The sequence below is a fragment of the Monodelphis domestica genome, chromosome 2 (assembly GCF_027887165.1).
Source record: "Monodelphis domestica isolate mMonDom1 chromosome 2, mMonDom1.pri, whole genome shotgun sequence".
Lineage (NCBI taxonomy): Eukaryota > Metazoa > Chordata > Mammalia > Didelphimorphia > Didelphidae > Monodelphis > Monodelphis domestica.
In genome coordinates, this window is record NC_077228.1 from 374269918 (window position 1) to 374284986 (window position 15069).

General features: G+C 38.7%; 1 protein-coding gene across 1 annotated transcript in view; it reads left to right on the forward strand.

Moving 5' to 3' along the window:
• CCDC162P (uncharacterized) overlaps positions 1-15069 on the forward strand; it is a 239392-nt gene that overhangs the window by 54561 nt on the left and 169762 nt on the right. Inside the window, exons 11-13 of the mRNA XM_056818639.1 lie at positions 7619-7731; positions 9199-9334; positions 9422-9628. Coding sequence (XP_056674617.1) covers positions 7619-7731; positions 9199-9334; positions 9422-9628 — 456 coding nt within the window. The remainder of the gene's footprint in view (positions 1-7618; positions 7732-9198; positions 9335-9421; positions 9629-15069) is intronic.

Sequence of the window (15069 nt, forward strand, 5' to 3'; positions counted from 1 at the left end):
CCCTCCTGACCAGTCTGTTTGTTACCCTTCTACTCCCCTATAAGGCGCAAATCTATTCTCTGCCCCAGTGGATTGGATTGTTCTTCCCTCTTGTGGTCAATTTCAATGCATGTAAGAGTTGAGTATTTCCTATCTCCTACCTCTTTACCCTTTCAGTGTATTGATGTTTTGCCTCCTCCTGCCATGAGTTTCTTTGTGACATATAAATTTAACCCCTTTTGTTTCTTTTCTCTTTTTTCTCTTTATTTCTTTTAGTATTAACCTCTTTTTTTAGCTCTAGTTTAGTATATATATATATGTATAGATATACATGTATATGTATTTATGCATATATATATATATACCTATTTATGTCTTGTCATTTCATCCTATACAGTTTGTCACTGTTCCCTCCAAGTGTAATTCTTCTAGTTGTGCAGTTGAAAATAACAATTTTTAAGAGTTACCAATGACTTCTTTTCTTATAGGGATACATATCATTTTAACTAAAATTATTTTGTTTTGTTTTGTTTTGTTTTTCTCTCCCCCCCCCCCCCTTTTTAAAATTACCTTTTGATGATTCTCTTGAGTTCTGTGCTTGGGCATCAAATGTTCTGTTCAGGTCTGGTCTTTTCTTCACAAATTCTTGGAATTCTTCTATTTTGTTGAATGACCATACTTTCCCCTGTAAGAATATAGTCAGTTTTGCTGGGTAGTTGATTCTTGCTTGTAAACCTAGTTCCCTTGCTTTCCGGAATATCATATTTCATGCCTTTTCGGTCCTTCAGTGTGGATGCAGCCAGATCCTGCATTATCCTCACTGTGGTTCCGTGATATCTGAATGACTTCTTCATGGCAGCTTGGAATATCTTTTCTTTGGCCTGATAGTTCTTGAATTTGGCTATAATATTCCTGGGTGTTGTCAGTTGGGGATTAAGTAGAGGAGGTGACCTGTGGATTCTTTCAATCTCCACTTTTCACTCTTGTTCTAGAATATTGGAGCAGTTTTCTTGAATAATTTCCTGTAGTATTATGTCCAGGCTTTTTCTTTTGTCATGGTCTTTTGGTAGACCAATGATTCTTAAATTGTCTCTCCTCGAACAATTTTCTAAATCTCCTGTTTTGAGATGCTTCATATTTTCATCAATTTTTTCATTCTTTTGGTTTTGTTTTATAGTGTTCTGCTGCCTTGTGAGGTCACTTAATTCTAGTTGTTGTATTCTGATTCTTAAAGACTGGATGTCATCCCTGGCTTTTTTGTCATCCTTCTCTTTCTGGTCTGATTTTCTTTGGAGGTCATCTTTCATTCTCTTTACCTCATCTCTCATCTCCTTTGCCTCATCTTTCATCTTCTTTGCCTCATCTTTAAGCTGGTTGATTTTGGCTTTCAAGACACTATTTTCTGTTTCCAGATGACTTATCTTAGTTTTTAAATTCTTTCCCCAATTGTCTTCAGCCTCTCTTAATTGTGTTTTGAATTGCATTTTGAGTTCTTCCAAAGCCTGTATCCAATTTGCTGGGATTTCTGTTTTATTACTTGCCTCCTCCTGTGTATTATTTGTTCTTGGTTTGTTGCCTGAGCAGAAGCTGTCAATTATAATTTCTTTCTTCTTTTTCTGTTGTTTGCTCATATTTACCCCTTCTTTGCTCCCTGTATTTGTCTGTGCTCTTGCTTCTCTCATTTTTTTGGTTGGGGCTTTCTGTCAGTCTCCCCTCTTGGAGCTTTGTCAGCTCTCTCAGTATAGTCTCTGGGGTAGGAGTGTTGGAGTTTGAGCTTCCCTGTCCTCTGGAGGCTTTTGAATGGAGTAAAGTCCAGCAGTCAGTGAGGGAGGGGTGTTGGAACTTGGGCTTCCCTGAGCTCTGAAGACTTTTGATGGGATTAAGTTCAGCTAGGTTGGACTGGATGTGCCCTGAGGCCAAAACCTCCTAGAAGGCTGGAGTAATATTGTAACAGTTAAATTTTAGGGAGACTGAGGCAGGTAGAAATTAGTTTCTCTCTGCAAGGAGTATTATAATTTTTTAGAGGTTTATTAAAAGTTAAGGATTAAAGAAAAGACAGGATAAGAAACACGTGCCTAGGCCAGAGTGGCCTAGACAAGAAAATCTCACATCATGGAAGAGACGCCTCTGCTCCAAAACAGAAGTCCAAAAGACCCTCAAAAGCCTTTTTAATCAGCTTAAATACCTTCTCAATCTCGCCCACCTCAGAATTCCGTGGGATTACAAAGCATTTTGGGGAAGTGGAGCAAGGGCCTGTGGAGATTGAAGTCCAGAGTTCAAATCTCGATTTTACAATATGGAGGGTGTCAGCCATCCTGTCCAGGCTGCCAGCTCTTCACTCCCTCTCCAGCTGCTTCCCCACCACCTGTGTTCGATGCTCTGAGCCTGGCACAGCCCTGCCCACAAGGTACACCCTCCAGACCAGTGCCTTTGCCTGCCCAGAGGTTCCAGCTGCTGCTGGAGGCTTAGCACTCTAGGTGGGGATGGGGAGGGGTCCTGGGACCTTCCCTCTAAGCCCGGGTATTCTCAGATTCCAGCTTTTGGGGGGGGTGTCCCTTTTGTATTGAGTCCAGCAGGAGGGTTCCCCAGCTCTGTCTTGTTGTTAGTTTTGATTTTCAGTCCTCTAGGAGCATTCAGTTTGTGATCGGTAAGGAAGGGTTTTCAGGGGTCTGAACTATTGCTGCTCCTAAGCCGCCATCTTGACTCCGCCTCTCCCCTTCCTCATTTTTTACAACAATAATATTTCATTGCATTCATGTACCACAACTTGTTCACTCATTCCCCAATTGATGGATATCTTCTTAGTTTCCAATTCTTTGTTACCTCAAAAAAGAACTACTATATATGGGTCCCTTTGTACATATGGGTCCTTTTGTATATATGGGTCCTTTTGTATATATGGGTCCTTTTCCTCTTTTTTTGATCTTCTTGAAATATCAACTTACTAGCAATATCATGGTTCAAAGAGTGTGTACAATTTAATAAATTTTTGAGTGTAGTTCCAAATTGCTTTCCAAAATAGTTGAACCAAAAGTGCATTAAAATATCTATTTTCCCACAGCCCCTGAAGCATAATTTTACTTTTCTATCAACTTACCAATCTGATGAGTGTAAGGTAAAACCTCAAAATGGTTTAATTTGAATTTCTCTAATTATTAGTGATTTAGATCATTTCTCCATATGGCTGTTGACAGCTTGAATTTCTTTCTCTAAAGACCACCTATTTATATCTTTGACCATTTATTAAATGGAGAAACGTTCTTATTGTTATCAATAAGCTTTTATAAATTCCTGAAATTCTCTGCTGAAGAAAGTACATACTTCTCAAAAATGCATGTTGATATGATGAAGTCTGAATAGGGGCCATGATTTTGGGATTCCTACCTGAAATATGAACTTTGCACACCATAGACATTGTGATCTCAAGGTTAGTTAACAGCTACTCCACTAAGTTTAGCATTGGATAGAGGAAGTACACACAATGATAATGTTATGGACACTTAAAGTATCAGAGTATTGCATACAGGCAAAGCACTGAAAAGTTGCCTATACAGCTACCTAATTATATAAAGCATTTATTAATTACTTACTATGTGATAAGCACAGAGGGTAAAAATACTATACAAGCAAAAAAAAAAGAAAAAGAAAAGAAGGAACAGCCCTCAATGAGCTTACATTTTATTGTGAGAAGACCATGCATAAAAAGGAACTGGAAGAGGGGAGGGGAAGAGTACCCTTGCAGGAACTGAGGTAGAAAAAACTGGAGATGTAGAGAGAAATGAATCGGATTGACATGGATACTTCTTTATATGATGGCCCCTGCCAGGAATTCACCAGTAAGAGGAGAGGACCATATATTAGCGGGGGACTTTGAAGGAGGAACCAAAATTCAGCTAATTGGGGAATCAATATAAAGCGATACTTCCTCACTTCCTCTCCTTCCCCCAAGTTGAGCTGTTCACCAATGGAGTCAGTTTGACTAGACTAACTAGACTGAGTAGATTTCCCCTCAGCCTCCTTTTTGAGATGATATTTGGAGTTCCCCTCCTAATACATTTGAATCTGATTCAAGTTTCTATTAAAATCAAGATGTCTATTTTATTTAGGTATAAAGGATTGAAGGGTAATGAAGGACAGGGGGAAAAGGAAATCCCTAGCTATTTTCCCTATGCAGATCTTGAGGGTTTGAGCCAGGGAATCTTCTTTAGAAATAAGCTTTGGGTTCCCCTAAGGGAAAAAGGAGCCTTTATCCTAAATATTGTCACCAGTTGAGAGATAAGATCTTCTGCTGCTCAGGTAAAAGGATTGAGAGATTTTTGTAGCTTCACAACCAAGGTAATTCTCCTTTCTCAGCTCAAGGAGCCCAAGACAAGAATCTCTTGGTTTTCCCCCAACTGCCTTATGAACCTAACTGGAGAATTCCATACCATCCCCCAATGTCATCTGGGTTTCCATCTGCTCTTCTTCTGAGGCATTTTTTCAAAATTCAATTTTTCCATTGCTTCTAGTCATTCCCTCTTATACAACCATAAGGGTAGAGTCATCTTTAAGATGACTAGGTTGCTGATGTATGAGTGGTAGGAATCTATTATTCTATGAACCCACATTCAAATACTCTAGGAAGAGCCAATATTTAAACATATCCTAAAAAGTGCCGAGTTCTAACTACCTCTCCACCATCCATTTTGGCTGAGTGGCAGCAATAGTTGGTAGAAAGAACAAAACCAGAGAAAGCTGGTTTTATCCCAGCTGTTACAGTTGTTTGACTTTAGGCGAATCCCTTTACCCTTCTAAACTTCAATTTCCTTATATATAAAATGGAGGGAGCATCTATACTCCTTATACTGTAGAGTTGTTGGTGGAGTGGGATGGAGTAAGGGTTGTCAAATAAGGTAAGGGACATAGCTTCTATTGATGTGCTCCATCTCATGTTTCATCCTGATGTGTAGGTAATTGATACTCAACCATAAAAATCTATAGATTTAGATCTGGAAAGAAACTTAGAAGCTATTAAATCCCACTCCCTCATTTTACAGAAGAATTTGAGAAACAGGGAATTCCAGTGACTTGCTCAAGATCATACATCTAGTGAGGGTCAGAGTTTGGATTTGAACCCAAATATTCCTGACTCCTGGTCTAGTGCCCATCTACTAGACCAGGCATGATACCTTTCCTATATGACTCTTGGCTTTTGAATTCAAGCTAGACAGGCTTTCAGTATGATGGAATGGATGTCTCAAACTGAATTGAAATGAATCTTGGGACCAACTAAGTTAAGTTGAGAGCCAGTCAGCCTTAGGTTATTGACTTCTTGATCAACTTCACTCTACAGACAGTTTGAGAACTATTCTAGTAGAGGACATTTCCATGGCAACAAAATCACAAATCTTTAAAGCATGAAACTGTAGAGGAGGCAGCTGGGTAGCTCAGTGTATTGAGAGCCAGGCCTAGAGACAGGAGGTCCTAGGTTCAAATCTGGCCTCAGACACTTCCCAGCAGTGTGACCCTGGGCAAGTCACTTGGCCCCCATTGCCTAGTCCTTACCACTCTTCTGCCTTGGAGCCAATACACAGTATTGACTCCAAGATGGAAGGTAAGGGTTTAAAAAAAAAGAAAGAAAAAGAAACTGCAGAATGTGAAAATGCATGCATATTCCAGAAGAATCAAGTGTTTAATTATATCCTTTGGCAAATCCTTTAAAAAAAAAAAAAGCAAACTTTAAGTCAATCTTTTAAGTGAACATGAGAGACAGTGTAGGGTACTGGACAGAAAGCTGATCTCAAAGTTTAAGAACACTTAAGTTCAAGTTCAACCTCCATATGTATTAGTTCTGTGACCTTAAGCAAGTTATTTAACCTGTCAGTTTTCTGGACAACTCTCTTAGATTTTATGTTGCAGACAAAGTGTTCACCTGGGAGTTTCCTTACCTGAAAGTTCCCTATATTAATGAAATCAGAGGTCTAGACCTTATCCCTATTAGACACCTAAATTAAACATTTTTCTTAGATGTAGGTTTTTGTATACTGGGTATCCATATAGTAAGGGGTACTTGTATCTATGTACCCTCACGGTCCAAGGACCTATGATTTCAGCAATGTGGTTGCTTTTTTTCCACCAATGGAGATCACAACTCCTTTATACTTTTGTCTTCCTAAAAAGTATTATTTTATTTTTCCCTATTACATGTAAAAACAATGTTTGACATTTTTCAAAGTTTTGAATTACAAATTCTCTTTCTTCTTCTGACCCTCCCTCCTTTCTTCCCTCTCCTTCCCTCTCCCTGAGATTCATACCTCAGTCTTTATGAATTTTTGTGGCTAAATCAATTTATTGGCTGTTTACCATTCTTCTGATAATAAGCCCTTCTGTACTAAGCAAGGCTTTTCCCTGGATTACAGTTACGCTGACACCTGGCTTCTTTCTGAGCCTTTCCAACTTGATAAATCTTGTCAGGGCTCATCCTAGGTGGGCATGGCTTCTTACAACTCAAGACCATCTTTATGCCCCTTGACTCATTGAATGAGGAGTTCAGTGGGAGCTAGTGGAGACAGCATGACTTTTTAAACTTGATTTTCTCTCTTAAAAAAATATTTTATTGATAGCTTTTCTCTTGGAATCAAACACTACCCCTTGTAACAAAGAAGAAAATGAAAGAGAAAAAAATTAGGAAAACTGACCAGCATATCCAGCAAGGCAGTTATTATTTGCAGTATTCAATATCCTTGGGTAGCTAAATGGTACAGTGGATAGAATGCCAGGCCTGAAGTCAGGAAAGCTCATTTTCCTGATTTCAAATCTGGTCTCAGGCCCTTACTAGCTATATGACCCCAGTCAAGTCACTTAACCCTGTTAGCTTCAGTTTCCTCATCTGTAAAATGATCTTGAGAAGAAAATGGCTAATCACCTCCATATATTTGCCAAGAAAAACCCCAAATGGATTCACAAAGAGTTGGACAGAACTAGATAACAACCAATTCAATAAACTTAAGGCTAAACCACTGCAAAAAAGGAAAGATCTGAATTCTTAACCCTTTTGAATTGCTCCCAATCAACTTTAGAAAACAAACAGATCAGATATCTCTGCCATTTTATCAATTAGGGACTGAGTTTTGTCAGATAATTTACAACAGTCAATTTTGATTTACTCTTTTCTCTATTTGTGTTATTGTAGATATTTATGTTTTTTTCCTGGCATTGGGCTTTGTTCATTTGTATCAATTCAAGTCTTCCCATACTTTGTTTTCAAATTAATACTAGCTAGATATCTAACTAGATAATTTATTAAACAATTACTATGTGCCACGCACCATGCTAGGAATACAAATACAAACAAACATGATAGTTTCTTCCTTCAAGGAGCTTACATTCTAACTGAAAGGGGAGTACATAAAGGGAAGCTAGAAAATTGAGTAGGAATTCTCAGGGCATCATGGCATAGTTCTCTGAGACCCAAATCCTGGCAAGATAACGTGAAAATTGGCCTGTCAGAGCCAAGGGACAAAGGAGCAGGTCTGTAAGAGATGAAGGTGCTGGTCTAAGCAGAAGCAGTGTGCCTAAAAGATATCACTTCTGGGGCAGAATTATAATCATATAATTCCAACCAAGTCTTTTCTCTTTCTTATTCTTCTCTTCTCCCTAGGGAGAAAATACAGAGGAGGAAGATCTTTTTGTGGATGGCAGTGACCCTGCTGGACCCCAAATCAGTCTCAACCAATGTGCTGGGGGACTTTCGAGGAAGAAGAAACAAATAGGGTACAGGGTGAAATTAGATTATTTCATGCATGGCTCAAAGAAAATCTTTTTGGAAACACAGAATACTAATTAACATCAGGCTTTGGTATTAACTCAATAATATCTGATGCAGGGGTAACAAAACATCTGTTGAAGGAAGGCAGTAAACAGAGTTTGTAGTCTTAATAAGTGTGATTCTTAGAAGAAATTTCTGTTAGTATTGTTGTTATTCTTCATCACCCCCAACCCAGTAAAACTTTTAAGTTTAGTCATTTACACAAACCCTTAAAGACAAACCTTTCCTTTTAGAGACTGTGTGGTACAGGGAAGGAACTCTAGGCTCAAAGTCAGAAGATCCCAACTACCTCTCTGGGCCTCAGTTTCCCCATTTTAAAAATGAGAATATCTGTAGTATTTGCCTACCTCTGTTTACCTACCTTTAAGGCTCCACCTCTGCAAAGAAGGGAAGATCTGAATTCTTAATGCTCCTGAATTGCTCCCAAACAATTTTAGGAGATAAGTAGATCAACTATCTCCCTCCCCATTTTATAAATTAGGGGGTGAGTTTTGTCAGATCATTGTACAACATTCAGTTTTGTTATACTCTTTTCTCTATTTACTTTATTGTAGATATATATGCTATTTCCCTGGCTTTGGGCTTTGTTAATTTTGTATCAATTCAAAGTCTTTCCATCCTTTATTTTCAAATTAATAATAGATAGATAGATAGATAGATAGATAGATAGATAGATAAAGCTTTTCAATACAATTCATGCACAGGTCAGAACATTACCTTGTCATATCACTGATCCTCTTCAAAAATGAACAAGTCAATAAACATTTATGAAGTTAGGTGCCTGGCACATGGTAGATGCTTAATGTTTATTGATTATTGATTAAGTATCTAAAAGGCCAGGCATGTGTTAAATGGTGAAAATACAAAGAAAGGCAAAAACAATCCCTGCCCTCAAGGAGTTTATATTCTAATGGAGGAAACAATCTATAGAAAACACTGTAGTGGAGATATAAAGAGACTAGATGAAAATTAATCCCGGAGTAGGATGCACAACCAGCTGGGGAGAAATTGGAAAAACCTCCTTTTCCTAGGATTATATATTACACCTGGAAGGAAACTTGAAACAAATAAAATAATGAGATGTTTTATGAATTTTATTTGAAAAAAAAATTTAGCTCTTACCTTCCATCTTAGAATCAATACTGTGTATTGGTTCTAAGGCAGAAGAGTGGTAAGGACTAGGCTATGGAGGTGAAGTGACTTGCCCAGGGTCACACAGCTAGGAAGTGTCTAAAGCCAGATTTGAACCTAAGACCTCCTGTCTCTAGGCATGGCTCTCAATTCACTGAGTCACCTAGCTGCCCCCTACAAATTTTAAAGTACTACATGAATCTTATTAACTTAGGGTCAATGAAATGTCCAAATTACTTTAAAGAAAAATAAGTATGTTACATTTCTTTTGTCTGTCAAAGGTATAGTTACCTAGGGACCCTACAATTGCTGGGACTAGATGAAGGTGATGAGACTGAAAAGAAAAATCCTGTCATGATGAGAGGAGCCTATCTATCCTTCCTGTATCTTCGACACCTAAAAATCAGAGAGCTACAGGTATGTCTAAGGTTATATAAGTAGTCTGTGGTATAGCTTTTAAACCTGCCTTAAAAAAAAAAAACCAACAACCTGTCTTTGTTTCAGCGTATCTGTTTAGGAATTCTGAATTATTTCAGATCTGTAGAACGAGCCCTAACAATCCACACCTCAGGCCTCACCTTGCATTCAGGGAATTTAGTTTCCAGTACTGAAGATGCCTTTCCGGTAAATACCAGAAGAGGAGGAAGTAGTAGTGTCCTTCAGAGCCTGCAATCTCACCACCATGTTCATTATACACCAGCAGATCACAAGGTGAGCTCTTTTATAACCTCTTATGTACATTCTCTGGTTAGAGAGGCAATTGCTTAGGGAGCTAGCCTCAGGGCCAGAAAGACCTCAATTGGAATCCTGCCTCTGACACATAGTGGCTGTGTTACCCTAGGCAAGTTATTTGACCTCTTCAGTGCTCCAGGCAACTTTCTAAGAAAGGAATCCTTAACCTTTTCTGTGTCCTAGACCCCTTTGCCTGGCTGGTAATGTTTATAGGTCCCTTGTAAGAATGATGTTTTTAAAAGAATAAAGAAAACACATTGGGTTAAAATGGAAATGGATGATATTGAAATAACAGTTATCAAAACATAGGAAAAAATTCATGATCTCCAGGTTAAGAACTCTGGTTCTAAGACAATGAGTTGCAGTGTAAATGTTGATCTGCATTAGTAGAAAGGATTTCTTCACTGGGATTCTTTTTACCAGTGAAATAAAAAATCCACTTCAAAGCTAAGAAACATAGTAGATAGAATTCCAGGCCTGACATCAGGAGGTCCTGGGTTCAGATTTGGCCTCAGACACATCTCAGCCATATGACCCTGGGCAAGTTACTTAATCGCAATTGCCTAGCCTTTGCTATTCTTCTGACTTAGAATTGATACTAAGATAAAAGATAGGGACTTTAAAAAATAGGAATAGAGAATATAGGTCTGTGCTGGACTAGAGAGATCATCTTGATTAAACAGTGCTTTTTGGTTTACAAGGAACTTTACAAATATTTCTTCATTTCAGTCTCACAAGAACCCTGAGAACTATATGCTAATATGACCCCCATTTTACCTATGAGGAAATTGAGGCAGATAGAGGTTAAGTCACTTTTCCCTGAGTCACTCGTACATAATAAGTATCAGAGATACCATTTGAACTTAGGTCTTCCTGACTCCAAATCCACTCAAGAATTTGAGACCTGGAGGAGTGAATTGGACAAATGGCCAAGCAAATAGCTAATGAATGAAATCCAGTTCCCTTAACTCTGAATCCAATGGTCTTTCCACTCTATATCTTGTTCTAAAGTTCTAACTCCTCAGACCTCACATAAGTTTTTGATAGCAAGAAAAGATCTACATGGACAAAAATGTCAATAATACTTTTTATTATTGGTCCTTTCTGATGCTTTGTGACCTTGTATGGAGTTTTCTTGGCAAAGATATTGGAATAGTTTTCCATTTTCTTCTCCAGATAATATCATTATCTGTGATAATAAAACATGGGGTCAAAAACTGGGGCTATGGCAAAATGATAGAGTGGGAAACTTGGAATCAAAGAACCTGGGTTCTATCAGGTCTATCCTTCCCTCTGTGATCCTGAACAAGCCACAGGCTCTCTCGACTTCATCCTTATCTCAGCTGCTAGTTTTGGGCTTGATGACTCTGAGGTCCTTTCCAGTTCTAGAACTCTAGTACCCCATGACCTTCCCTTTGATGGCTCCCTTCCTGTTAAGTGAGGGCTTGACTCTCATGGACCACATCACATGAACAAGATGAATCCCAGCAGGGCTGTAGCTCAGTTACTCACAGGAGCTCTCTTTATTTCCCTTTCGTGCTAATGACCCAATTCTGACCTTCCTTCAGAGGGTTTTGTGGTCTGGAGAACTGTTCCTCCAATATTGTGTTTGGAGAAGTGAGGGGAAGGCTGCAATCTTGCTGGTGTTAGAAAATAACCCGACATCCCAGGGATGAAGATGGAAGGCCACAAATGAACAATTCCAAGAGAAATATTTGCTGGGTTTACTCACCATAGTGGAACTGGGACCACAGTCTCGATTTAGACTTTCCATCCTTGATACTTGTTCTCAGAATTGTTAGAGTGTATCTAAGGCCATTTTCTTGGTCCATAGGTTCCTAGTCAAGTGAAAAAGCAATTACTGAGCATTTGTTGTGTGCCAAGTGATGTTTCTGGGTCATAGGATCATAGATTTGGAAGATACCTTAGAATCAACAAGTCCATAAGTATTTATTAAGCACTTACATTGTTTCTGTCCCTGTACTAAGTGCTAAAATACATATATAAACAAAAAGGACAGTCCCTGCTCTCAAGATGCTTTCCTAAGGGGGCAAAATACTCATAAAAGGGAGCCCAAAAGGTGAGAATCGTAGCTGAGAGGTACGGCAGGTCAGGGGAGGAGTTGGTAGAGAAAGTCTGCAGTCAAGAGTTCAGCCTAGAAAGGAAGGAAGGAAAGTCATAATAATAATAGCCAATATTTATATAATACTATGTGCCAGGTACTGTGCTAAGGACTTTATAATTATTATCTCATTTGATCCTCACAACAGCCCTGGGAGGGAGATGCTATCATTATCCCCATTTTACAGATGATAAAAGTGAGACAAACAGAAGTTAAGTGACTTGTCCAGGGTCACTCAGTCTAGATTTGAACTCTAGTTTTTCTAACTCCAGGCCCAACACTCTAGTCACTGTATTCCTACTTGCCTTTAGAAAAGGGGAGAAGATATGCTTGACTGGCAGCTATTCCTTAAAATGGGGGTTCTAGGAGGCAGCTAGATCTCAGTGGATTCAGAACCAGATGTAGAGATGGGAGGTCCTGGGTTCAAACGTGGACTCGGACACTTCCTAGCTATGTGACTCTGGGCAAGTCACAACCCCTATTGCCTAGCTCTTATTGCTCTTCTGCCTTAAAACCAATACCCAGTTTTGATTCTAAGATGGAAGGTAAGGTTTGTTTGGTTGTTTGGTCTGTTTAATGGAGGTTCAAGGAGGAACCAACTAATCAGAGAAAGGGCTTCCAGGAGCAGGAAATATTTTTAAGTCTGAGAAGACCAGCTGTGGAAAAATAGTTCAGGGTTGAAAAGACTTCTATGGCATGGTAGGGTCAAAAGTGGAAAAGGATGAAGACATGGCTGGTTTGGATATTTTCCTTATAATAGAGTTCCTGGGAGCAACCAGTCAATGAGAAGAAAGGACCCAGGAATGGACATATGAGGAAACTGAGGCTTAGAGAACCTCAGTTGTTTTTGCCTGGTCACGTGGCCAAGCCAATAACTGGCAAAGCAAGGATGTGAATTCAGATTTACCTCTCTTTTCATCACACAAAGGTTCCTCTGCTTCTCTGGCTTCAGAATCTTAGGATCATGAATTGTCAAGCCTAAAAAGAACTTGGAGATGAAGAGGAGGGGATGGAGGAAGAAGGGGAAGAAGAGGTCAAAGAACAGCAAAGTTGACAATTCCATAGTATTTTAAGATTTACAAAGCAGTTTATATTCATTCTCATTTGAGCCTCAAAACTCTGGGAGGCAGATACTATAGGCATTACTGTCCCCATTTTACACAGGCCAGGTATTCCTGACTCCAGGGCTCTTTCCACTGCATCATGTCCCCCTCTCCTCATTCATGTGAAATTATGCTTGGCAAAAGCCACTGTACCTTAAGAACACTGTGAAAGATTTGTTGAATGAATGAATAAATAGAATGAATGAATCATTCAGTCCTTTGGACAAAATCAGGCACATTTTAGTTTTTCAGAAGAAAATTGCCATGAGAATCAAAGGTGGCTTTCACCCCTGTTCTTCCTCTCCACCACTGCCAAGCACAACACTATTACTACTATTTTTGAAGTGGCCAAGCATTAATAAGGATTTCAGAGTTAAATATGTGGCTCTGTAAGACCTTGGCATACCTTTTTTCATTATTGTTCCAGAGCAAATCTTGGTAACAAGCTCTCCCCAGAAACTTCTGGCATCGTTTCAGTTAAATAGGGGAAAACAAAAGGTAATTCAGACAGTCCTGTGAATTAAGAGCTCTACAAGGCTTTACAAAATATGTTTGCTGAGCAAGGGGAGTGCACTGATATCCCTTCAGTCTTGAACAGTGGGCTTCATTTAGAAATGGACTGCCCTAAAAGCATGCCTAAACTTACAAAACTCAAGATTTGTCAATGACTAGAATCTGGAGCAGGGGTTCTCAACCCGGAAGGTTCATAAATGTGGAAGGGAAAACATTCATATTTTTATTTTCTCTAACCTTTAAATTTAGCATTTCCTTCAATGATGAATTTAAAAACAACAAAACAAAAAAATAACTACCCTGTTATTCTGAAAAGGGGCTTCACTAGAAGATTCCACGACACACAAAAAGGATAAGGAAATTTATAGAAGAAATTTAGTGTAGAGGATAAAGAGCTGCTTTGGAGTTGAGAAGACCTAAGCTCAAGCCCTGCTTCCATCTGTGCTAGTTGTTTGAACCTCGGCAAGTCATTGAACCTCTCTCTATCTCAGGTTCCTCAGCTATAAAACAAAAGAGTTGGGCTCAGTGGCCTCCATGATCCTTTCCATTTCTAAATCTCTGACACTGCTTTTGATCATTTATAATCAGTTTCATTTATTTTAAGTATTTATTAGTTTTAAATTTTATTTAATTAGTTTTATTCATTTTAAATTTTAATGAATTCCTCTTTTTTTTTTAACATCATCATTTTTAATTATCGGGGAGACAAGAGAAAGAAAGTAACAAGTAGACTCAGAGGACCCTGGGTTTGAATCCCAGCTTTGCTACTTATAAATTTTATGATCTTATCACTTATTTTTCTGTGCCTCAGTTTTCTTATTTGTAAAATAAATTGTATATATGGTTTCTCTCTATGTACATGTTATTGTCCATGACAAGCTTGTAAGCTCCTTAAGGGCTGAGACCATTTAATTTGTATTCATTGTATATAACCTTGTATCACCAGTACCTTTCACAGTTGCTGGCACTTAAAAATGATAATAATAGGGGCAGCAAGGTGGCTCGGTGTTTAGAGCCAGACCTGGAGATAGGAAGTCTTGGGTTCAAATATGACCCCAGATACTTCTTAGCTGTGTGACCCTGGACAAGTCACTTAACTCCCATTGCCTAGCCCTTACCACTCTTCTGACATGGAAACAATACTTAGTATCAATTCTAAGACAGAAGGTAAGGGTTTTAAAATAGTAACAATAACAAAACATAATGATAAAAACATAGCATTTTAGATTTGGCAAAGCACCTCTTATATGTAATCTCATTGTATCTTCATAACAACCCTATGAGAGAGGGGTTATTATTTCCACTTTATGAATGAAGAAACTAAGGCTAGAAAAGCTTAAGGGAATTTCCTGGGGCCCCACAGCTAATAGTATGCAAAGGCAAACTTTTAATTTATGCCTTCTTGATTCCCAAGTCCCATATTCTATATCTACTGTGCCACCTACCTGCATTATAGGTGTTTAATAAATGCTTGTTGATTGATTGATCAGTTCATTCCAGATCTAAATTCTATGTCCCTATCACGGGGGAAGTATTTCTTCCTAAAATAGCCAGCCTTGTCACAAGGCGGTGATCTGTTTGGAGTCATATAGGATATTGACTCTTTGAGAAAGATACTGGGAGGCCATACATAGGTTTGGGATAGAAGAGAGTCATGCTTTAATGATGATTGAGTTCAATCA